The sequence below is a fragment of the Zingiber officinale genome, chromosome 1A, assembly GCF_018446385.1.
Source record: "Zingiber officinale cultivar Zhangliang chromosome 1A, Zo_v1.1, whole genome shotgun sequence".
Taxonomy (NCBI): domain Eukaryota; kingdom Viridiplantae; phylum Streptophyta; class Magnoliopsida; order Zingiberales; family Zingiberaceae; genus Zingiber; species Zingiber officinale.
In genome coordinates, this window is record NC_055987.1 from 11,199,515 (window position 1) to 11,225,280 (window position 25,766).

The 25,766-nt window shown below is 35.7% G+C and overlaps 2 protein-coding genes across 5 annotated transcripts; one reads left to right on the forward strand and one right to left on the reverse strand.

The window, feature by feature from the left end:
* Positions 1–1,700: 1,700 nt before the first annotated feature.
* Positions 1,701–15,042, reverse strand: LOC122018726 (SAGA-associated factor 11-like). Of its 4 annotated transcripts, XM_042576125.1 has the most exons (5): positions 14,854–15,039; positions 14,702–14,780; positions 14,278–14,583; positions 13,902–14,097; positions 1,701–1,989 (listed from the first exon to the last, which is right to left on the reverse strand). In XM_042576125.1, the coding sequence occupies exons 1-4, from the start codon at positions 14,871–14,873 to the stop codon at positions 13,915–13,917; spliced, it is 588 nt and encodes a 195-aa protein (XP_042432059.1). In that variant the 5' UTR covers positions 14,874–15,039; the 3' UTR covers positions 1,701–1,989; positions 13,902–13,914. The 4 variants fall into 4 exon arrangements, with proteins under 4 accessions (XP_042432059.1, XP_042432076.1, XP_042432067.1 ...); XM_042576142.1 differs by lacking the exon at positions 1,701–1,989 and having other exon boundaries at positions 13,648–14,097; positions 14,702–14,735; XM_042576133.1 differs by lacking the exon at positions 1,701–1,989 and having other exon boundaries at positions 13,651–14,097; positions 14,702–14,785; positions 14,854–15,031.
* A 978-nt stretch (positions 15,043–16,020) lies between these two features.
* LOC121996488 (6-phosphofructo-2-kinase/fructose-2,6-bisphosphatase-like) lies at positions 16,021–25,296 on the forward strand (the record flags this gene model as incomplete). The annotated part of the gene is made up of 9 exons (XM_042550481.1): positions 16,021–16,086; positions 16,540–16,637; positions 17,565–17,640; positions 22,726–22,788; positions 22,884–22,975; positions 24,108–24,176; positions 24,279–24,342; positions 24,420–24,485; positions 24,586–25,296. Coding segments are annotated over 9 exons (672 nt in total), but the record flags the coding sequence as incomplete, so codon positions are not given.
* Between the last annotated feature and the right edge of the window lie 470 nt (positions 25,297–25,766).

The following is a 25,766-nucleotide window of genomic DNA, read 5'->3' on the forward strand; positions in this document are numbered from 1 at the left end:
GATAGGCATCCGAGCTTTACTCAGTGTATTTCTAGTTCTTTTGTGGTGCTTGTACGGCTGTTTTTCTTCTGGAATTGACTTGCAAACAATTTATATTTCAAATGTTTTAGGAGTTCTGTTTGTGCGTGTCTATTTCAATTTCCATCAAAGTTTTTTTACAAGGGAGGCCTTCCTATCAGAAAATTACATTTATATCGAAGAATAAAATACTAAATTTATTCAACTCTTTTACGTGAGTGGAAAAAAAAATAAAAAGGGAAGTCGTCACTTCAACGACCCTTTAAGACCTATACTTTCTCGAGAGAGATAAATTATATGAGATATTTGTTCTAGCACAATGATTCTTCTATACGAGAGAGGTTAGGGTATCGATCGAGATTTGAGATTTAACCCTAAAATCTATTCGAGCAATTATCTATATAAATGCTAACTGCATCAATCAGGTGAGAACTCATTCGTAGAAATATTGGACAATCTCATCTAATGCAATATGATGAAATGATGAAACTTAAGCCATAAGGGTAGAAATAATCAATAACATTTGTGGGAATTATGAACAGTAGGCACATGTAAGAATGCGAATATGTGGGAATCATGAACAATAAAGCACATGTAAGAATGGGAATGTGCGGGAATCATGAACACTAAAGCACATGGTAAGAATGCGATCCTTTCATCTCCAGGATGCCCCGGCTAAATTCTCCGATCAAGGAATTTAATATTTGAATCTCAACTGTGATGCACTATAAGAGATTTTTTTCCTCTGGTGAAAAGCAAATCTAAGAATGTTGACTATCTAATATGGCTGTAAACAAGCCGAGCCGAGTTTTAGAGTGTTCAAACTTGTTTGATAAGATAACCAAGTCAAGCCGAGCCGAGCTTAAAATGAACCAAGCCTTTGAAATGAGTGTTCAAGCTTGGTTTGATTTATTTTTTATGAGCTTGAGTTTGTTTGAAACTTGGCTTGAGCTTGGTTCGTTTAGATGTTATCAAGCTTTCAATTCAAGCTTGACTTGAGCTTGGTTCATTTAGATGTTATCAAGCTCTCAATTCAAAATGGTTTGAAACTTTTAGTTGTTTAATTGATTATTGAGCTTGATAATTTAAATTTATTTATTTATTTTATTTTGTTATTTATTTAGTATATTGAAAATAATTTTATTAATGAATATGATTCGTGAGCATTGTTCATGAACGTTGTTCACGAACGTTCACGAACGCTAACGAGCTGAACACATATGTGTTCAAGCTTGTTTGTTTAGCTTAACGAGTTGTTTAAACTTGTTTGTTTAATTAATCTTATGTATATTGAACGAACATAAACAAGCTCTTACCAAGTCAAACATCAAGTTTGTTTACGAACGCTTGGTTCATTTACAGCCCTACAATCTAGATGAGCTTTCATAAGAGCTTCTCGATTTATCTTAGTGGTCAATAAAAACTTTCATAAGATTGAACCAATTATCTTTAGGATTAATCGGTTCGAAGAACTAGATATCCGAATTATTAAAATAAAATAAAATAAAATCCGATACTTTCCAAAATTGTGTTGAACTGCAAAACATGGCAACGGCTAAAATTTGCCCAATCAAAAATTTGTACGGTATACAACTAATAAACAATTTGTATTTTATCAACTTTGGATTATAAATCTAACTCCAGATATGAACTGAGTAGATTACTAGTCAAAGAATAACATATAGAAGCCAAAAATGCTGCTTGTATTTATTGTAAGCCATTTGTGGTTCAAGAAAGCAAAATAAAACAGCTAAAATCTATGGTTGCCTTCAAAAGTAGCTAGTAACCACAAACTTGAACTTGGATGAGTGAAAACACATGCCTCGCAGATTCAGCATAAAAACCTTTTGCAGGAAATTATGAACTCAGCACCAATCTGAAAGATATAACAATTTCTGTATAATGTGCACCACATAATCTTCATGAACTTGATGAACACGAGTGAGCCATCTTTAATAAAAGGCTTAAAGACTGCAATAAAACAAACACACAAAAACTTGAGTTTTGTGCTGATAAGTAATGCCAAGCAACGGGACCAAATTCAAACATCTAGTATGATGGAACTTATAGAGTAACATAACACATGTAGATGAACATAATAACACAGTAAAAATACAAGTACAGAAAGAGGAGTCTTGCAAATCTCACTTCATCTTCTGTATCTTGACATATTCAACTCAAAAAAGAAAAAATATGAAACCATCACATCAGCAGCCCTTCTAGGTAAATTCAAATACACATGTGGAAGGCGCATAACAGGGACTACCATAGGCAGCGACATCCTGGGGATCGACCCCTGCCCAATCCAGATACACTACCATGCGCCCACCATATGTGCTACACCCTAGGGGCTGACATATTCAACTAAAATATTCAGCTTTAGTTGTGAACAACAAAGAAACTGACACAAAGAAATTAGGTCTTGACACAAATAAACAGATCCATGTAACTTCAATACCAAGGTCCTATTCTCTATGAAATATTAGATTGCTCGTGGGTTATTGTTGAGCAGTTACTCATGAGAACAACTTGAGATTTGAGTGAACAAAATCATAGGATCTTGAAAATTAGATTGTTCTTCAATTATAGGAGGCATTTGAAAAAGAAGTGTCATGAATCATCATGGGTGAATTACAATGACTGGAGATTTTTCCAATTAGTTGAAAACAGGTTTCTTTACCATCTCTTGTTTTGTCGGTTGGAAATTTTTTCTTATCATGTAAGGTCCTTATGCATTCTCAAATCCAAAGAGAATATCACTACAAACTGTACCCATTTCATGTTCCAGTCAACATGGGTCCTTTTTTGCTCCTAGGCCTAGGGCTTCTAAAAGTGAATGAGGAGGTGAAGTGGTGATTCTAACGTTTTGGCTTTTCAAGTTAAATAGACCCAAAATATGGTTCAAAAGGATTTGTTTTTTCATTGATCCAACCAGACTAGTTTGGCTTCTGCTTTTTGGGTAAGCACTCGGTCCAGTATGATTTTTTAGAATATTGCCTAACAGGCATCATGAGTGTTGGTTGCTACTCGGAAAACCTAGAGGTTCCACTGTACAAAAATTTTGTACAAAGGTCTGAACCTTTTCCTAGCTACCATGTGTTCTTTTAAATTAAATTTTGGATCGCCTGCGGAACTTAACACTTTTGATCCAAAACTTAATATATATGTTCTTTTAGGTTTAGACTTGGATCTCCTGCGGAACTTAACACGTTCGACCCAAATCACCTTAAGTTATTAATTCCATTAAACATTAATTTCCATAATTGGTTCCCAGTACTGACGTGGCGAGGCACATGGCCTTCTTGGATATGGGAGCAACCACCACCGACTAGACAAAACCTTTTATGGAAAACTAATATTTAATTTCCTAAAATAACTTTAGGTTAACCGAAAAGAACAATCAAATCACAAGGAAAAGAAAAACAAAAGAACACTATATCGAAAACAAATTGAAACACTAGAATCGTAAGCCTCTTGTATTTGGTATTATTTCCATAAATAACTAGTATGATGCGGAAAAAAATTACTAGTTATACCTTTTAGAAAGACCTCTTCGTATTCCTCTTCTAACCTCGGACGTTGTGTGGGCAACGATCTTCCGAGATGAGAACCACCAAGCACCTTCTTCTTCCTTGCAAGTTTCGGCCATCAAAACATCTTCTAGGATGAAGAGGTTCGGCCACCACCACCATGCTCCAAGGGATGCTAGAAACGAGGCTTGCTTTCTTTCCTTCTTCTCCTTCCTTGATCCGGCCACTAACAAAAGCTCCACCAAGAGATAAGTTTCGGCCAACAAGAAGAGAGGAGAGAAATAGGGCCGGCCACACCAAAGAAGAAAAGAGAGGAAGAAAAAGAATAGAGTTGTTTACCATGAAGCCTCCTCTACCCCCTCTTTTATAATCCTTGGTCTTGGCAAATAAGGAAAAATTAATAAAACCTTCCTTAATTCTTTTTCCATGAAAAAGAAAAATTAATTAATTAAAAATTAATTTCCTTTTTCCAACTTATTTGGCCGGCCACCACAATCCACAAATCAAGGAAAGTTTTAATTAAAACAAAAATTAAAACTTCCTAATTTATTTCTAGAAATTTATAAAAATTTCTCCAATAATTTTATCCCTTCATGATTGGTTAATAAAAAGGAAATTTTATAAATTAAAATATTTCTTTTAAACATGTGGATAAAAAGAAAGTTATCTCTAAAAATTAAAATCTCTTTTAATCTACAAATAAGGAAAGATATCAAATCTTTTCTTAATCTTTTGTAGAAACTTATAAAAGAGAATATTTAATTTTAAACTCTCTTTTAAATCATGAACATGATTAAAATTGAAAGTTTTCTTAAAATTTAAAATCCTCCTTTAATCAACAAATAATGAAAGATTTTAAATTTTAAACTCTCTTTTAAACATGTAGATGATTTACAAATAAGGAAAGTTTTTACCAAAAATTAAAACCATCCTTTTAAACTACAAATAAGGAAAGAGATTAATCTCTTCTCTTAATCTTTTGTAGAAAGTTATAAAAGGAAATTTTTAATTTTTAAACTTTCTTTTAAAATCATGATATCCACATAAGAAATAATTTTAATAAAAATCCTTTTTAATATTCTAGTGGTCGGCCACCTAAGCTTTGGCCGGCCACCTACATGGCTCATCCATTTGGTCTTGGCCGGCCCTAGCTTGGGTTCTAAACTAGCTTGGCCGGCCCCATTGGATGGGTAAGAAGGTGGGTATGCGGTGGGTATAAATCTCTATATACTAGAGGCTACGATAGGGACCGAGAGGAGGAATTGGTTTTGGTCTCCCGATGAAATTAAGCATCCCGTGTTCGCCCCGAACACACAACTTAATTTCATCAATAACAATTCATTCCACTAAAGAACTATTATTGAACTACCGCACCAATCCCAAATTACATTTTGGGCTCCTTCTTATTATGAGTGTGTTAGTCTCCCTGTGTTTAAGATAACAAATGTCCACTAATTAAGTAAGTTACTGACAACTCACTTAATTAATATCTAGCTCCAAGAGTAGTACCACTCAACTTCATCGACATGTCGGACTAAGTCCACCTGCAGGGTTTAACATGACAATCCTTATGAGCTCTTCTTGGGGACATTCTCAACCTAGATCACTAGGACACAGTTTCCTTCTATAATCAACAACACACACTATAAGTGATATTATTTCCCAACTTATCGGGCTTATTGATTCATAGAACTAAATCTCACCCATTGATAAATTAAAGAAATAAATATCAAATATATGTGCTTGTTATTATATTAGGATTAAGAGCACACACTTCCATAATAACTGAGGTCTTTGTTTCTTTATAAAATCAGTATAAAAGAAACGACCTCTAATGGTCCTACTCAATACACTCTAAGTGTACTAGTGTAATTATATAGTTAAGATAAACTAATACCTAATTATACTACGACCTTTCAATGGTTTGTTCCTTTCCATTATGGTCGTGAGCTACTGTTTATTATAAAGAACCGATAACATCTTCTATGCGTGACACCACACACCATGTTATCTACAATATAAATTAATTGAACAACTACATTTATCATAAATGTAGACATTTGACCAATGTGATTCTTATTTCTAGATAAATGTTTATACCAAAAGCTAGGCTTTTAGTATACAATCTTACAATCTCCAAAAGACTAAGTTGCCATATCTGCTGCCATACATCTAATTTCCAACCCTTCAACATGTTCATCAAAATCTCTCGCCTTAAGGACCTTAGTGAAAAGATCTATAGGTCATCATCTGATGCATTCTAGGCAGCAACAACTTCTCCTCGTTTATACGATTTCTCGTATTGGGTGGTACTTGTGTTTACTTGCCTTATAGACTTATGGTTTCTTCGAGTTTGCTACTGCACCAACATTATTACAATAAATTGTAATAATCTTTGGACAAACCAGAAATCATATCTAAGTCTATCTTGAGGTTATTGAGTCATTCAGCTTTTATGGCTACCTTAGAGGCTTGCCATATACTAAGCTTCTATGGTGGAGTTCAGAAAAACACATATGCTTATCACTATTCCATAGTTATGACTTTACCTCCTAAAGTAAACACAAAACCCCGAGGTTGACTTATTATTGTCCCTTTCCGATTGGAAGTCAAAATCCATGCAACCCACAAGGACCAAATTAACTGCCTTGTAAGCTAACATATATTCTCTAGTGCCTCTAAGGTACTTTAATATATGCTTTACTGCAGTCCAATGTCCTTGTCTAGGGTTACTTTGATATCTGCTAACTATGCCCTTGGCAAAACAGATTTCTGATCTCGTGCATAGCATACATTAGGTTGTCTAACTGCCGAAGCATAAAGAACTGCCTATATGTCCTCAATCTCCTTTGATGTCATCGGAGACATCTCTTTAGATAAAGGCACTCCATCCTTAAAAGGTAAGAAACCTTTCTAGGAGTTTTGCATGCTTAAAACGAGCAAGGATTTTTCCGATGTATCAAGCTTGGGATAAGTAAAATATTCTCTTCTTGCGATCCCTTATTACTTTGATCTCAAGAATATATACATTCTCCCAAGTCCTTTATATCAAATTATTTGGACAACCATACCCTTCTGACAACATTTTGATATTGTTTCCAACTACCAAAAATGTTATCTACGTATAGTACAAGAAATACCACCACGCTTCCATCACACCTTTTGTATACACAAGACTTATCCGGTTACTAAATCCATAGACTTTGATAAACCGGATGTTCTAAGACCTTGAAGCTTTGCCTCAGTCCATAGACTGATTGAGCTTGCACACAAGATGCTCTTAGCCCTTTGCAATGAACCCTTCTGGTTGCTTTATATGGATGCTTTCTTCAAGACTTCCATTAAGGAATGTTGTTTTGACATCCACTTGCCAAATAGATAAAAGAATCCGGATAGACTTAAGCATGGCTACCAGTGAAAAAGTTTCTTTTCATCAAGCCTTGCTTTGAAAGTTACTACCTTCCTGTCTATCCCTCTTTTCCTATTATAGACCTTTTAACACCCAACGGCTTTTACACCATTTGGTGATTCTACAAGCTTCCAGATTTTATTAGAATACATATATTCTAATTCTTTTATTCATTACTCTTTGCCAAGATGCTGCATCTTTATCTTGGAGTGCTTCATCATATGATCGGGTTCATGTCCTCCAGGGATCGAGTCCAAAAACTCTCCCAAAACATGAACCTATTTAGGTTGTCTAACAACCCTCCCACTACGACAAGACACTTTCTGCAATTGTGTATCAATTTGTGATACGTGTTGCAGTTTTCTTGTGGTATCTCATCTTGTACAGTTGGTACTAGGTTAGACATGTCCTTTATTATTTCCTTAAGAACAAATTTACTTATGAGCACATGGTTCATTATATAGTCCTTTTTCTAAAAATCAGTCATTGATGCTAACAATGACCTTCTGATTTTTAAGACTACAAACCTACTTTTGTTTATCTAGGATAACTTACAAACAAGTGAACTCCTATCCAACTTATCATTGTCTCTCTTTAACATATGTGCTGGATTACCCGAATCCGAATATGCTTCAAAATAGGTTTTCACCTATTCAGCAATTCTATATGAGTAGAGAGTTCTAACTTGGAAGGTACTATGTTCACTTTCGTTTTCAGAGTTTATCCTTAAAACAAATTTGGTAATTTTCTGAATAACTCATCATCTATCTAATTATTTCATAAGAGTCCTTTACCTTCTTTCTACTACACCATTCTATTGGGGTGTACCAGATGCAGTTAGTTGGGATTGAAATCCAACTTCTGATAAGTGACTCCTAAAATCTCTCAAGAGGTACTTGCCACTACGATCTTCCATAGTGACTTTTACTTTAACATTTCTCCATCGACCTTGTACTCTTTGAACTAATCAAAGCACTTAGTCTTACATTAAGTAAATGTATTTGTATCTTGAATAGTTGTCTATAAAATATCGAAATATTCGATACTACCTCTTGTCCGGATTGTCATAGGATCACACAAAACAGAATGAACCAATTCAATATATCTTTGACTCCATTCCTTAGACTTAAAAGCTTCTTGGTTATTTTTCCTTTCAAGTAAGACTCGTAGGTTGAAAGATTTCCACTACTAATGAACACAAAAGTTCATCTACCAATGAATCCTACTTAAGTTAATATAACCTAGCTTTAGATGCCAAAGATATAATTGGTTCATTTCAAGGTTGCTTTCTCTTAAAATTAGAAGATGTGTTACTAATTTCCATTTGTTGCATCGTGGGAGTTATTGGATTATAAATTGTCAACCATCATACCGGAATAGATAACTTTCCTATTTTTCTTGATAACAACTTTGTTATCAAAATAGACATAATATCTATAATAGTTTAGAAACTGAAATCAGTTCTTTCTAAACTTGGTACGTAAAGACAATTACTTAAAATCCATATTTTATTCTTATCAAAGGATAAACATCTCCCCGCAACAACTACCACTTTTACAAGAGTGCTCATGTGGACGGTGATTTACCTTTCATTTAGTTGTCGGGTTTCCTGGAACCCTGAATTGCATCTTGTATCTACACTCCAGGTTCCGGTAGATAACACCACTAGACATGTTTCAACTAATGAATTAAATACACCTAAATTGTTCTTAGTTCTAAGAAGACAATCTACCTTAATGTCCAAGTCCTATTTCCAATCATTACAATTGGGACTACTAAGTCTTTTCTATAGTATGACTACTAGGATTGACAAACATCCTAAGAATCACAAAATATTTGGTCAAGATCAACTCCTTAAAATCCCCATGAATTTTGTATACAAAATCAAGAGGAGATTTTATTCATTAATTTTATTATCTCGTCAACTTTACTTTATGACGAATAAAATTAATAGTTGATCCATCTTTGATCAAATATTTGGTCAAAACTCTTTGAATTTAAAATAACATTGATTCCTCAAACAATATTATTTAAATTCACCAACACCTCAAACACCGTGAATTTTGCATGCCACGTTAGTGTGGACGTATACAAAATCAAACATTTGTAAGAGGAGGGTTTTACCCATTAATTATCTTGTCAATAAATCTTTATGACAAATAAAATTACCTCAAACACCGTAAATTTTGTATGCCACGTTAGTGTGGACGTATACAAAATCAAACATTTGTAAGAGGGGTTTTAATTTTATTATCTTGTCAACCTTTTCATGACAAATTAATAGTTGGTTTTCTTGATCACACAAATAATAGCAGTGACTCCGATGGGAGGATACTATTAGACATGCCTAAGTGTATACCATTACTTGACACTAAGTCCATTAATAAGATTATGCCCTTCCGTTGGGGAAGATCACACGCTCTTAATTAACTTCCTATAGTCATCCAAAATGGAAGTTTTCTAGTGATCCACAAACCATCCTCATTATGGAGGATTGGGACATGCGAGTGTTTGTCTAGATAATGAAGGTGATTTATTGGTAAAATGTTCCCTCTCCAAACATATATTTATATGGGAAGTTCTTTAAGGTGGCTTCAATAGCAAGATTTATTTTTACTGCTCCGACAATATAAAAGCAATAAATAGAAAATCTAATTTTCAACTATTATGGCTTTTATCTATTGTTGTCCTCCGTGTGTCACCAACCCTAGCCATCTTTTGCCACCGCCACCGGGTCTAGTTGTCGATCCATCTTGCTCCTTGTTCACTGCGCCTCTGGTTCCACGCCTTGCAAGATTCAATTCGCGACATATATAGAATTTTACATTTTCGATCCTATATTCCTCGAAGGAATGTACATGTATCTAGATCAAAAATAAAATCCTAATAAAACTAAATACAACTCCTGCTTTATGCATACACAATAAAATGCCCTTGACATGTCCAAGGGTCCAATCACACACATAATAACTATAAGCCGTAATAGTTGGATCCTGCGTCCACAAAGTTAGCACATCCTACTATTATCCGCCTAAATTATGTATGCATAATTAAACTAATATCAAATACACAGAGGCAAATCCTAGCTCGATACCAATGGTTGCTACTCGGAAAACCTAGAGGTTCCACTGCAAAAAATTTTGTACAAAGGTCCGAACCTTTTCCTAGCTACCATGTGTTCTTTTAAATTAAATTTTGGATCGCGGAACTTAACACTTTGATCCAAAACTTAATATATATGTTCTTTTAGGTTTAGACTTGGATCTCCTGCGGAACTTAACACGTTCGACCCAAATCACCTTAAGTTATTAATTCCATTAAACATTAATTTCCATAATTGGTTCCCAGTACTGACGTAGCGAGGCACATGACCTTCTTGGATATGGGAGCAACCACCACCGACTAGACAAAACCTTTTATGGAAAACTAATATTTAATTTCCTAAAATAACTTTAGGTTAACCGAAAAGAACAATCAAATCACAAGGAAAAGAAAAACAAAAGAACACTATATCGAAAACAAATTCGAAACACTAGAATCGTAAGCCTCTTGTATTTGGTATTATTTCCATAAATAACTAGTATGATGCGGAAAAAAAAATTACTAGTTATACCTTTTAGAAAGACCTCTTGATCTTCTACCGTATTCCTCTTCTAACCTCGGACGTTGTGTGGGCAACGATCTTCCGAGATGAGAACCACCAAGCACCTTCTTCTTCCTTGCAAGTTTCGGCCATCAAAACATCTTCTAGGATGAAGAGGTTCGGCCACCACCACCATGCTCCAAGGGATGCTAGAAACGAGGCTTGCTTTCTTTCCTTCTTCTCCTTCCTTGATCCGGCCACTAACAAAAGCTCCACCAAGAGATAAGTTTCGGCCAACAAGAAGAGAGGAGAGAAATAGGGCCGGCCACACCAAAGAAGAAAAGAGAGGAAGAAAAAGAATAGAGTTGTTTACCATGAAGTCTCCTCTATCCCCTCTTTTATAATCCTTGGTCTTGGCAAATAAGGAAAAATTAATAAAACCTTCCTTAATTCTTTTTCCATGAAAAAGAAAAATTAATTAATTAAAAATTAATTTCCTTTTTCCAACTTATTTGGCCGGCCACTTATCCAAATCAAGGAAAGTTTTAATTAAAACAAAAATTAAAACTTCCTAATTTATTTCTAGAAATTTATAAAAATTTCTCCAATAATTTTATCCCTTCATGATTGGTTAATAAAAAGGAAATTTTATAAATTAAAATATTTCTTTTAAACATGTGGATAAAAAGAAAGTTATCTCTAAAAATTAAAATCTCTTTTAATCTACAAATAAGGAAAGATATCAAATCTTTTCTTTATAGAAACTTATAAAAGAGAATATTTAATTTTAAACTCTCTTTTAAATCATGAACATGATTAAAATTGAAAGTTTTCTTAAAATTTAAAATCCTCCTTTAATCAACAAATAATGAAAGATTTTAAATTTTAAACTCTCTTTTAAACATGTAGATGATTTACAAATAAGGAAAGTTTTTACCAAAAATTAAAACCATCCTTTTAAACTACAAATAAGGAAAGAGATTAATCTCTTCTCTTAATCTTTGTAGAAAGTTATAAAGGAAATTTTAATTTTTAAACTTTCTTTAAAATCATGATATCCACATAAGAAATAATTTTAATAAAAACCTTTTAATATTCTAGTGGTCGGCCACCTAAGCTTGGGACCCAAGCTTTGGGTGACCACCTACATGGCTCATCCATTAGGTCTGGCCCCTAGCTTGGGTTCCAAGCTAGCTTGGCCGGCATTGATGGGTAAGAAGGTGGGTATCGGTGGGTATAAATCTCTATATACTAGAGGCTACGATAGGGACCGAGAGGAGGAATTGGTTTTGGTCTCCCGATGAAATTTCGCCCCGAACACACAACTTAATTTCATCAATAACAATTCATTCCACTAAAGAACTATTATTGAACTACCGCACCAATCCCAAATTACATTTTGGGCTCCTTCTTATTATGAGTGTGTTAGTCTCCTGTGTTTAAGATAACAATGTCCACTAATTGAGTAAGTTACTGACAACTCACTTAATTAATATCTAGCTCCAAGAGTAGTACCACTCAACTTCATCGACATGTCGGACTAAGTCCACCTGCAGGGTTTAACATGACAATCCTTATGAGCTCTTCTTGGGGACATTCTCAACCTAGATCACTAGGACACAGTTTCCTTCTATAATCAACAACACACACTATAAGTGATATTATTTCCCAACTTATCGGGCTTATTGATTCATAGAACTAAATCTCACCCATTGATAAATTAAAGAAATAAATATCAAATATATGTGCTTGTTATTATATTAGGATTAAGAGCACACACTTCCATAATAACTGAGGTCTTTGTTTCTTTATAAAATCAGTATAAAAGAAACGACCTCTAATGGTCCTACTCAATACACTCTAAGTGTACTAGTGTAATTATATAGTTAAGATAAACTAATACCTAATTATACTACGACCTTTCAATGGTTTGTTCCTTTCCATTATGGTCGTGAGCTACTGTTTATAATTTATAAGGTACTGATAACATGATCCTCTGTGTGTGACACCACACACCATGTTATCTACAATATAAATTAATTGAACAACTACATTTATCATAAATGTAGACATTTGACCAATGTGATTCTTATTTCTAGATAAATGTTTATACCAAAAGCTAGGCTTTTAGTATACACTCTTACAATAAGAACATCATCCTATCATTTGTCCGATGGAAATGTTATTTGTCCCGGTTTAATCATTTATCTCCTAAAATTTAATCCCATTGCATATTACACCTATAATATTCTTCTCATGGAATCTTTCCCACTCAGCAAAGCAGACCATTTTGGCCTCTGGTTTCCAAGTTAACCAGTTGAACTAGCTGATCTGGTCTAGCTTGTAAAAACAGTTACTAGGGCAGGCAACATACAGACATCATCCTATCATTTGTGCAACTAAAAGATTTATTTTCCTTATCTCAACATACATCGTAAAATCTAAATTCCATTGCTTCATGCCAAATGTAATATGCCTCCTGTTTCACTCAGACTATGGTCAAATTATAGAGGTGAGCCCATGCTTAGTGCCTCAAAATCAGGGGCTAAGCACAAATTTAAAGCAGTGAAACCACAATAGAAGTCACAATTCTTTATCTTCAAATATGACAAGTTTAAACATTTGTCAGGGACTTCAGAAGATCAGAAAACTAAGTGAATACAGCCATTTGTCAAATCTGGAGAGAATCATTGGAAAGTATGAACAAAGTGCTTCATGGAATCACATGACACATTCTTTAGCACATATTTACTAAAGAGGACAAAAATATGTCATAAGTTTCAAATTTGTTCTTGTCTTTTACTTCAGAACTATATGAGCTCAATTATGAATACACTGTGTCTTTTATGAGTAGCATGAATACTACCTTGCTACTAAAAAAAATGTCAGAAAATAATGATTGAATAGTAGACCGTGCTCTTTCTCAGAATTGAAGTTTCTGTTATGCCAACTTCACAACAATTTGCAGTTTTCCTTTTTTTGATATGTAAATTATGAATCATGCTTCGCATTGCACACTAGTCATTCCAAAGATGGAACCTAAACAAATTCTAACTAGCACATCTAAAACCCTAATGGAGAAAAGTTATGCCATCCAAGTCAACTACATACTTTGTTGTTTTGGGGATGAAATTTATTTAGCTATGTACCAGAACAGAACAAAGCACAATGATATCCAATTAGCTGCAGAACTCAGCAGGATTTCTTGATTAAAGCCTATATATAAGAACCAAATTATCTTTGGACCTAAAATATGGTCGTAAGAAACTGTCATGAAATCTTGATTGATTCTTCAACATCGATAGGAAACACAGTTCATATTAAAAGGAACAAATCCGCTTGTGTAAGATGAACGCAAAACCTTTGAAGAAGTATCATGGCTTCTCAAATGTGTAGTTTGCAAGTTCCTCCCCACCTGTTCTTGGAGTGTCATCGGGAATTATGTTATTGTTGGGAGTAGTGGAATAGGGAGCAAAAACTGTCACTGGACTGCCACGAGCATGCCGATTTCTTGCAATTGTAGTGCTTCTAGTGATCTTTGGCCGAGCCTTACGCCCCTGAGGCAACACACGCACAACAGTGAAGAGGTTCGTCAGTACACGAGACCATTACAGGCACATAGATATATCAGTCCAGCCAAGAATCTAGCACGGGGTTAGGAATTTGTATACCTATGGCGAAAAATTATACTTTAAAGAAGTTTTTTTTTTTCAGAAAAGGGCAAGATTAAAACTCACCTTGCCCATGCACTTCTCTAGGTGAGGGGCAAACCTTCCGGCCGTGACGGGGCGACCACAGTTCATGCAATCGAAGGTCTCGCTGGGGATGGCAGGATGAGTCTGGCCGAAGATGTCAGCCACATTTTTGCTATTGTACTCACTACTGCTGCCAAGATTCTCCATCCGGGCTTGCGCGGAGAGCCGCAGTTCCTCCTCTTCCTCTTCCAGGTTGCGGTCGAGGCCCAGCCTCGCTATCCGATGGCATTCCGATGCCATATCCACGATGATGGATTCAAAGAGATCATCGAAGCATCTCGAGGCACGCTGCGGAACCAAAATCACCAGGAAAAAAAAAATGAGATTTTTAACAGAGGAATCGAACTATTCTAACCCCAGATTAACCACACAGATCTTATGAATGTTCCAAGATTTGTATCAAAACCTGCTCAATGGTGACCGGAGATTGAGGAGGCGAGCTGCCATCATTGAGGGCAGACATTCTTGGAATCAAGATGCTACTTCTATACTGAAAACAAAAATAAAACAAAGACGATGGAGCGAGCTCAAATTTACAAGGCGAGGAGGGGTTCGTACCTCGAAAGTGATTCGATCATGAGAAATGACTAAAATTTGAGCAAATCAGAAAGAAGTGGCAGCGATCATTCGGGATTCACCGACGACGCGACCAAAGGCGGCATCTGTCGCGCAACGGCATAAGAAATCAAGAACGCAGAGGTCGGAATCGGAATCTAACGAGGGGAAGCGTACAAAAAACACTTTCTCCTTCAGGGATGATAAAAGAAATAAAGATACACGCTGCAGAAAACAGTTTTTTGTTCGTGTATACTTTTCCAAAACTAAAGTGCCCTCAGCCAATTACGTAGCATATGAGGATGTTATGGCTTTTCTGAAGTATCACATTCCATTCGTTACTACTTTCACTGAGAGCACAGAAACACAAAGTAATATATGCTCCTTCCAAGGGTTATCACCTTCAGCCACTATATTCATAATTGGCTGATCCAAATCAAGATCCACAAACAACTATTGAGATTTACCAAGAAAGTCAAAATCTAAGACAATCTGCTTAGAGATGAGAATTTACTCATTATCTTATCAGGCCTAACCACTAGCCATTAATAATAACACATCCATCTGAGCTTATGAATCTGCTTATTTGCTTATTGGTCTAGAATCCATGTGCATCTATGCTAGGGATTTGCACAATCGTGGCAGTTCTTCTCCATTAAGTTTGGTGTCAGAAGAATTAATATATCAAAATATTTAAAAATTGGGAGAGAGCTTCAAGCAGTTAAAGGGGAAGCAGGCTGAGAGGAATGTTGTTTGTAGGATGAGTAGAATCGAAGGTTGGTTGAAGGTTTGTACTACTTGGTGTGAGCGATACACACCTCATGAAAGAGTTATGCATTCTAACCACATGGGCATCAGAAAATGGGTAGTTTGTGTGATGGTTCCTCGTCAACTGGTGAATATTGGTCGCACTTGAACTCTATTGTTGCTGTCTTAATGCCTCAGTTACATTTAACAAGTTCCAGAATCTGCTTCTTGCTATCTGACAAATTATTACTTTAGGCCTTTCTAATGACATTGATATTTGGTGAAGAGCCCCCACTTGTCAGCATTTTGTCATGTTTATGCATGCTGAATGTGCTTCCTCAGTATTAATTATCAATGATTTCTTTTTGCACCTTCTAAAGGTTTGTTTAAGTTTTTTATGATTTCTTCCCTCCTTACCCATGACTTCACTGTTCTATTCAGGTTAACAATATCAGCGGTTATCTACCTGGAAGAATAGTCTTCTTCTTGGTAAACATTTCAAAGATAATCTTCTAGAACTTTTAAATTCTCTGCTCCCTCATGTGATATTCTAGTCTGCAGTTTTACTAAAATGTATCCATAGAAAGAACTAAGTTTTCTACTCTTTCATCCTACATGAAGCCCTTTAATATGCTTGCAATGATTACATTTTCTAACTTTGAGTTGATGAAACTGTTTATTAATGGCTATCTAACTTAAAATTAGTAGAAAAACATTGATTTCTGTGAATTTGGAAAATGTTCATCACTGAATTGTTTATTGTCCTGGTTATGAGATTGGAGACACATTCTTCTCTCATCGATTAATCGATGATTTTGAGAGATATTGGCAATTTATCTGATAAATGGAGGATCATATATGTTATATTAGAAAGAAGCTATTGTTTCTCATAACAATTGGTAAAAACATTTGGTATTCATGCTATTGGGATTTACATTGCAGGTAAACACTCATCTAACACCCCGTCCTATTCTGCTCACTCGGCATGGTGAAAGTCGAAACAATGTTAGAGGAAGAATCGGAGGTGATGCAGTTTTGAGGTTAGATATCTTCATCTTTGCAAGATACATTGTAATTATTTCATCTTAAGTTGGCAGTCTTAAAGTGTCTTTCGTTTATGAACCCATACATCTTAGATAATTGTCTTCTTTAAAGTGTCTGTCTTAAGTTGACTTAAATATCGAAATGTCCTTTTCTAGTGAAAGATGGAGTTGTTTGCATTTCATTATTTATGTACAAGGAAATAACAATAGTTTAATTCACATAATTATATCATAATTATCCCACTAGGTGAGGTCAGCTATATGGATCCTTTTACGCCATTGAGCTCTATCTCCTACTAGATCATCATCTATACTTAAATAAATTTTATCTTGTTTTATTGTTACTAACCAAGTCTTTTTTGGTCTTCCTCTACCTCGTTTGATATACGTGTTTGTCATAGTTTCACATCGCCTAACTGGAGCATTTATTGGTTATCTAAGCATATGCCCGTACCATCTTAAAGATGTCTCTCGGAGTTTTTCCCCAATAGATACAACTCTGATTTTCTCTCTAATATTTTCATTTCTTATTCTATCTATCCTTATCTCTGCAACTCTCATCTTCTGCTCATGTGCTCGAGTCATAGCCCAACATCCAACTTCATATAACATAGCAGGTCTAACTACGATTTTGTAGAACTTTTCTTTAAGCCATGATAGGAGCCATTGCATTAAAAATTTATCCTACCTTTTGCAATGCCTAAGGTCATTTTGTAGTTTGCCAAATGTCCAACTATCAAGACTTGCCCAACCATGCATCTAGTCTTTTCTCAATTCACTAGGGAAAATTTGTAAAATGAGCTGTAGTGTCAGCCTGCAGGATTCAGGATAATTGCTTCACATTCTTTCTATACTTGATCTCTTAGAAATTAACTCCAATTATCCATGTGCATAAGAGTTTGACATCTTTCAATTTGGGGGCAGTGAAGCTGGGGAACTTTATGCGAAGAAACTTGCAAACTTTGTCGAGAAGAGACTGAAATCTGAGAAGACAGCCTCTGTAAGAACTCATTTTCTTTGGCATTATTAATAAACATTCATGTTTGTTCTAGCATTCTTGTCTAATATTTCAAGTCCTGTAAAACACCTCAGGTTGTTTTCTAGTTAACTTCTGTATTACGAGTAAGAGAATTTACCACAATTATATATATTGGTAAAGTTGATTTAGGTGAAATAAATTCTGCTTGCGTAGGCCTATTTACTAAAATTATTCAACGTTGTAACACAGTCAGGACTAAAATTGTTATAAGTTTTAAAGCTGTTTAAGTTATTTATTTATTTTACAGTTTATTATATTTCTAGAAAAATAGTTGGGGGATTTTAAAAAGTTGTTTAGATTTTTTTTAATTAAAGCCAATTAAGATTTTTATTGGAATAAATTGAGTCATTATTTTACAAAGAATAAATCTACTCTATAAAGAAGGGCTAGGATCCCATGTAACATTTTAGTTAATAAAAAAAATCCTTCTTGATTCTTTGTGTCACAAAGATATTTTTTTTTTGTATGAGATACTTATTACCATTTGCTTATCAATTTTGTCATGATGTTTTCTAAGTGATCAGAGAGTTCAATTTTAGTTTGTGTCAATTGATATTAGAGTTGAAACTTGTAGTTCGGGTTTCATACTGGTTACCTCTCATCCACGACTCATCCCGTGATCGCCTTCTTTCAATAGCTGAAAGGTACTTCCATTCGTAGAAAATTATAAAATAAAAATAAAGAGAATTATGAAGATTGAAAAAGAAGAAGAAAAAAAAGTGAAAAAAAAAGGTATTAAAAGGAAAAGGTAAAAAAAGTGGAAAAAGAGATAAAGCTTAAAAAATATATACTATCATACTTCATCTACTAGCTGCACACCTCCTACCTCAATCTTCATCGGCAACCTTAGTACCCTCCAATTGATACCTCTTTTAGAAAACTACCATCTCTTCCTGATCTAGTACAACGCATATTATAATTGCAAGTGCAAGCATCTTCATCCATTATTCAAGCTTGAATCTCGTAGCAACTTTAACATTGTGAAAACTCGCATCATATATGCTTGTGGATGGACGAGTTCACCTTGAGGCCTTTCATGAGGTTACGCTAATTGATGAAGGTGAACAAGGTGGTGGAAGTGATGAAGGTGAAGTTGGTATCTTGGTTGAAGCTTGGATTGGCGGTAGTGTTGGGCGGGTAGGTGTGGCAGTTCTATGCACTGATTGATGAAACAATGATTGGGTAGTTGAAGATGAGCAAAAGGTCTATCTGCGTGTGGAGAGGCTACTAGCAGAAGGCAAATGAGTTAAAAGGATAGAAGATGAAGGGAGGTTGGCTTAGTCTATCCCTAAAAGGAATACTTTTTGGAAAACTCTTCTGGAAAAATTGTTAGTGTCATCAGCCCTAAGAGTCAATCATAAGTTGATTGACATATTGTATCATATTTATAAAAAGTAATGTTTTGTTTGTTATATTTACTTCATGTTTGTGCTAGATGAGTAAAGAAAGTGCCCTAGAATAGTAGGTTTTAGTCTATAGTATGTCAATTGATTGAATTAATTGTGGGAGACTGTCGATATATATATAAAATACTATTCTTAATTATTCCTAGTTAAGTATTAATATACAAGGGCAATATTAATACGTTAAGATTAGCATGTAGGTCAATTGATGACTTATTCTCACAAGTCATGGATATAAGATATCCAATTGACACATAGGTATATATTAGAGAATCTGTACTGAATTGACTTGCCATGAGAAGTTTCATGGATTGTTATATGTCATAAACATTCTTATAATGACTATTAGTATAAATAGTCCTTAGACTTGAATATACTATGGTTCCCTACATAAGAAGTTGTGTACTTTGATATCGACAAACGTCACCTATAATAAGGTGGACTATAAAGTTGTTTACTTTGTATGCAATGAGCTATCCAGAGAGATGTGAATGATGTAGATGGGATTTGTCTGTTCCATATAACGAAAGAGATATTTGTGAGTCTCTTGATTAAGCAAGACTATTGAAATGCATGGTCATGCTCAAATAAGTCAATATGAGATATTAAACTTATTTGGTTGAGTCTACTTAGAGATCAAAAAACACATAGATTGATGAGAAGATGACACGATCTATACACCTCATGAATCAATTTCGATATCATGGACAAAGGACGGAGCTCTACAAGATAATGGTCACACACAGGTCGGATCTCGACAGTCTCATTACTTGGGTAGCAATGATGCATTGTTAGATACCACTCTTATGTATCTAAATAATTTTAGAAGCACTGTCAATGTTACGAGAACTTATTGGATCACACATAAAAAGTGTGTTGATTTGAAAGTTGGTTTATTTTAATTTGACTAAAATGTCTGAGCTTTAAGTTCAAAATTGGTTTCGAACCTTAAGTTTATTGATTTAATGAGTTAATTCAATACGCTTCCTTTTTCTTTTAAGGTCCAACCCAACTATAGAGTCCACTAAGAGAAGCATTAATAGTCATTTCTTTAAAGAGAGCAAAGAAGGTGAAGAGTTAGTCTTTTCTCTTTAAAGAGGGCAAAGAGTTAGCCTTTTCTTTTTATTATCTTAAATAGTCATCTCTTTAAAAAGGGCAAAAAAGGTGAAGAGTTAGCATTTTCTCTTTGCCGCCTTAAATAGCCATCTCTAGCAAGAAGGTAAAGGTGTGTGAGACTCTTCAATTCCTGAGTTCGTGGGGTGAAGGAAGGGGCGTGCTCGTGTGGTTACCATAGAGGTTCTGATCACTCTCAGATCGGCCGGACTAGCAAACTTTTGAGAATTGTTCACGCATCAAAGGTAACAATCCTATTCGGTAGAGTAGTCACAAGAGTAGTTATTCATTCGCATGAACCTCTGAAGGGATCGATTTCCGTTGCATTTTGGTTTGTTTTCGCAAATAGATCCCAACAAAAATGGTCAACTAAATCACCTACACCTAGTACCTAAGAGACCCTAATAGTATTCTTCATCTTATAATAGATGTTCCCTTTAAGTTTAATATTTGCTTTTATCTCTTTTCTCATGTTGCATGGATCACTGAGCAACACCTTATGCTTTAGTTCTGAGATTTATTATCATGTCAAAACATTTCTTTCTAGGATCTTGTCAATATGTATTTGTATGGTGTATTATAGGTTTTGGCGCTAGCTAGTTAAATGATTCATCACATTGTTAGTGAAATGATCCTCGGATCAAGGTTGATTAGTTTAACTCGAGCTTGTGCTTCAATGTTTGACAATTTATGAGAGAGAAGTCAAGTAGGTCAAGGGAGGATCGGATACTTGTTCAGGAAAGTCCTAACTGGAGGTTAGACAGTGTAAATCCTAACTGAAAGTTAGACAACAGAAAAACCTTAGTGGGTGAAGCTAGGCAGTGGAAGTCCTAGTGAAGCTAGGCAGTGAAGACCTAGTTGGGAACTAGACAATCGAAGTCCTAGCGAGGCTAAGCAAAGGAAAAGTCCAAGTGGGTGAAAGGTTGGTCGGACACTTGGTGATCGGAAGTCTAACGGGAAGTTGGCACGAGATGGAAAGTCCAAATGGGTTAAGGGTTGACTAGACACTTGGTGAAGAAGCTCTGGCAGATCAAGGGTAACCAAATGCAAGGCAATGGGAAGCCCCAATGAATCACGGATAACTTTAGAGTTGGGCAAAAGAACCTTAAACTTAAGTTTAAAGTTTAGGGTTGGGCAATCAAATTGCCTAGGTTTAATCGATCAAGCAAAGTGCTTAATCGATTGGAACAGACCCCAATCGATTAGGCAGCATGGCCGAATCGATTAGGGCAATCGATTGGGGGTTGTTTTCGCAAAGCACAGGGTAATCTATTGGGGGTTGTTTTCGCGAAGCACAGTAGTTGCTAGAATCGATTGGGGAGGTTTTTGTGAGCAAACATAAGGTTGTTGAATTGATTGGGCTAATCGATTCAGCATGGGCAATTGATTAGGGGTAAGCCTAATCGATTAAGAGTGTTTTCTCGAGAGAACATAAAGCTTCTGAATCGATTGGTTAATCGATTAGAAGATGCCGAACCCATTAGTATGGCTCATCAATTGATTAGATGGGCAAAAAAAAGTCGTTCTACAGGTGTTTAACGGTCGTCTAACGTGGTAATCGATTAGAGGTAAGCTTAATCAATTAGAAGACGTTTTCTAGCCCGAGAGACAACCCTAGAAAAGAGGGTTTCGCGAGGTGTTCGGCCCGCCAGTCCTAGGAGATTCTGAGATGAAGTGCTGCTACATTTCCAAGTCAACAAGAGAGATTTCTGAGCAACAAGAGATCTAGAGCAGGTGTTCATTGTATTTGTATTTACTTCCTTGTTCTTATTGTATTCTCGTGTTCTCTTTTGTATTCTCGTGCTTGAGCTTGCACAGGCTTCTCCACCTCTGGGAAAGAGGTTTTCATAGTGCATCTGTGAGAGTGAGGAGCGGACCCTTGGATTAGTCATCAAAAGGAGGTGGATACTAAGTAAAACAAAGGTGTTAGCATTGCTTTCAAATTTTTTGCTGCAAATCACCATTGAAGAAGTGAACGAAACTATTCAACCCCACCCCCACTCTACATATCCTAATAAGTGATATTAGAGTGAGGTCGTTCTTCATTAGACTAACCATCAAAAGAAGCAAGGGCTAGAAGAAGAAGAAGTTGAAAGTTGAAGCCCTAAATTTCAACAAGTCAAAAACTCATTATCAAAGGAGCTCAACTTCAAAATGAATTTCCGAGATGGATTCAGATATGACATCCGAGCATCTCCACCATTCAAAATGGGAAACTTCGATCTTTGGAAATAAATGGTCGAAAATTTCTTCATGATAGACATGGAGCAATGGTTTGCTCTCCAACGGATAGCAAAGGGATTCTCTGAACTTAGTTTATATGAGCAACACCTTATGCTTTAGTTCTGAGATTTATTATCATGTCACAACATTTCTTTCTAGGATCTTGTCAATATGTATTTGTATTGTGTATTATAGGTTTTGACGCTAGCTAGTTAAATGATTCATCACATCACTTAGCTTGTAACTTGTATTGGGCTACTGTAGTTTTATTTCTTATACCAGTTTCACTTTTCATTGATTATCTCAGATATGGACTAGCACACTCCAAAGAACCATTTTAACTGCAAGTGCGATTGTTGGTTTTCCAAAGGTATGGTCTATTGGCACTGAGATTTGAATTTTGATATACTTTCATTTTTGATCAGTTGAATTTTGTCATTTTAATGCCATGATTAATATTGATAGATACAATGGCGTGCTCTTGAAGAGATAAATGCTGGAGTATGTGATGGAATGACTTACGAAGAAATAAAGAAAAACATGCCTGAGGAATATGAGTATGCAAAAAATGCTATGTATTAGTTTATTCGTTTTAGATAAGTTGCTTCGATAGTGATGGTATTAGAGTTTAGGCATCCCTATCGAACATGGGAAATTAAGTACATTTTTTTACTGTTTACTTTAATGGAAAGGACTAGGTTTTACCTTCTTTTGTCTGGATGAAGCAAATATAGAAGTTTCCTTGAAGGGGAAAGAATTCAAAAAATTAGTGAGATCGTGGCTAACAAGCAGTGGATCAGGAGATAGACCACTTGTAATTGCGGTCGGATCGTGGCCGCGATCCGACTACAATTGGTTGTGATCCCTAACCCATCTCCCAGGTTATAGTTTGGATTGGGGTGGGTGGGTGGCCGGAGGCCTTCGGGAGGCCGCCCCCCATTCGGCGCTAGGCTGCCTGGCCACTTGCCCACTGCCTCCGGCCACCCACCCCAACTCAAACTATAATTTGGGGGAACGGTGAACCCTGAGAGGGATCACAACCAATTGCAGTCGGATTGCGGTCATGATTCGGTTGCAATTGCAAGTGATTCATCCCCTAGTCCACTTTTTTGTGGACAAGAAGATCTGCCCTCTTGGCTAACTGCCTGGAGCTTATTCCAAAGTCTAATATATGATCTTCCATGAGTTTAGGCATCTTTGCTTGCATTCTAAGATAAAGTAGCAGAGTTCTGTTTTAACGAGGATGCTGTGAGTTGCATAATTGACTCTCAACTTGTATTCCTCTTGCTTTTTGTTGGAAGACTCAACTCCTATTCATTGATGCTGATGAACCACGACTCTTCTCTTTAATGCTCTTAGGAGTCAGGTGACAGGACTAAAAAAAACATGTTTATAGGAGCCAGGTGACGGGGGGAAAAGTTCTTTGATTGAGATCAGAAAATAGAGTCAAACCTCAGTAACTACAATTCAATTCGAGTTAGCAATATTTCTTCTTTGAGATACTCATGTTACTTTATAGAATGGAATTTCTTGGTGTAGTTGTATGCTTTAAAATGAATTTTTCACAACATTTTCTCTGAATGCTTTCAGAGACAATTTCTTTGCACTTTCTAGAATACCAGTTGAGTCACTGATTACTTCTTTTGGTTATTTTGTCATTTCATGCATGTGATCTTAATTTCATCTTAGATCACGTAAGAAGGACAAGCTTAGATATCGATACCCTCGTGGAGAATCATACTTGGATGTCATCCAAAGGTTTTTTCAAATGATTTGATTCAATTGATTGTATTTGTGCTTCCAGTTACAGACTTCAATTTACAAATGCCTCATAGCTACTCAATTTGTTTATACTTTCAGGTTAGAGCCCGTAATTATTGAGCTTGAACGACAGCGTGCTCCTGTTGTCGTTATTTCTCACCAGGTACTGCCTGAATGCTTGCTTTTATGAATTTTTAACTCTCAGAGAGAAACACATAACAATTTTTCCTAGTCTTATAGGCAGTGTTGAGAGCATTGTATGCATATTTTGCTGACAGGCCATTGAACGAAATTCCTCTCATCGAGGTTAGTCAGTACAATGTTTCAGCACAATAGATGCAGGATTATTCTAGTACTGATAGAACACTTCATAATCTTAAGACTGGGCATCTTTCTACTCTTGTAGGTACCATTTCATACAATAATTGAGATACAGATGGGTGTCACTGGTGTCCAAGAAAAAAGATACAAGCTCATGGGTTAATTCATTTTCATGGTGGTGCGAGCATGAGTTAAAATGTCATCCAGTTGACATTGCTACCTTCCTTGGTTGTCACTTGTGTGATGATTTACAGAATGGAAGAGCAAGCCACTCCAATTTTTATGGCCACAATTATCAACAATAGAGATGGCACAGTTCATCAAAACAATCTTATTCTGTCAATATTTTGTGTGCTTTTGTGGTTCTTGAGCTATAAGACCTTGTGTATTTTGTTCATGCTTACATAGAGTGGCATTCTTGGAGCACAAACAGATTTAAAAGGTCATTTAACTTAGCAACCTTGTTTTTTGAACAGGTGAATCATATTGCCGCCTTTCGGTAAAGATGCGATGCATGAAACAATAGTCTTTTTGAAGTCCGCATCTGGAACTTTAACCTGCTCTTGCAGGAATTCAATGATATCTATGCAGGTTGCGCGTGCTGATAAGTACCTGAGTTGATGAAATAATTGAAGAAGCCAAAGTACCAAGAAGATCCAAACTTGCTCGGGAGCTTGATATCAACTAAGGATCTAATCCGGCATCTGCTACTTGCTTTAACAAAACTATCTATAACATATTGAATCCTTCAATATTTAGTTCTTTTTTACAGTAATTTCCCTATCTTTTGGTTGTATTTTCAAATGTGCAATGAATATATTTGAAAAGAATCTGTCAAGGTTGGCATTTCTGGTGTATGCTATCTCTGAAGGGTTGCAAACCATTAAAACAAAAAATAAAGGGAAAAAAAAGCAGTTCTTGATAGGCATCCGAGCTTTACTCAGTGTATTTCTAGTTCTTTTGTGGTGCTTGTACGGCTGTTTTTCTTCTGGAATTAATTTGCAAACAATTTATATTTCAAATGTTTTAGGAGTTCTGTTTGTGCGTGTCTATTTCAATTTCCATCAAAGTTTTTTAACAAGGAGGCCTTCCCATCAGAAAATTACATTTATATCGAAGAATAAAATAATAAATTTATTCAACTCTTTTACGTGAGTGGAAAAAAAAAAAATAAGAAGGGCAGTTGTCACTTCAACGACCCTTTAAGACCTATACTTTCTCGAGAGAGATAAATTATATGAGATATTTGTTCTAGCACAATGATTC

Coding starts and splice junctions, on each gene's coding strand:
- LOC122018726 (XM_042576125.1), bottom strand. CDS start 14,873: ATGATCGAATCACTTTCGAG. Junction 14,781..14,853: donor ATGATCGAATCACTTTCGAG/GTACGAACCCCT, acceptor TTTTCAGTATAG/AAGTAGCATCTTGATTCCAA. Junction 14,098..14,277: donor TAGAGAAGTGCATGGGCAAG/GTGAGTTTTAAT, acceptor GTGTTGCCTCAG/GGGCGTAAGGCTCGGCCAAA.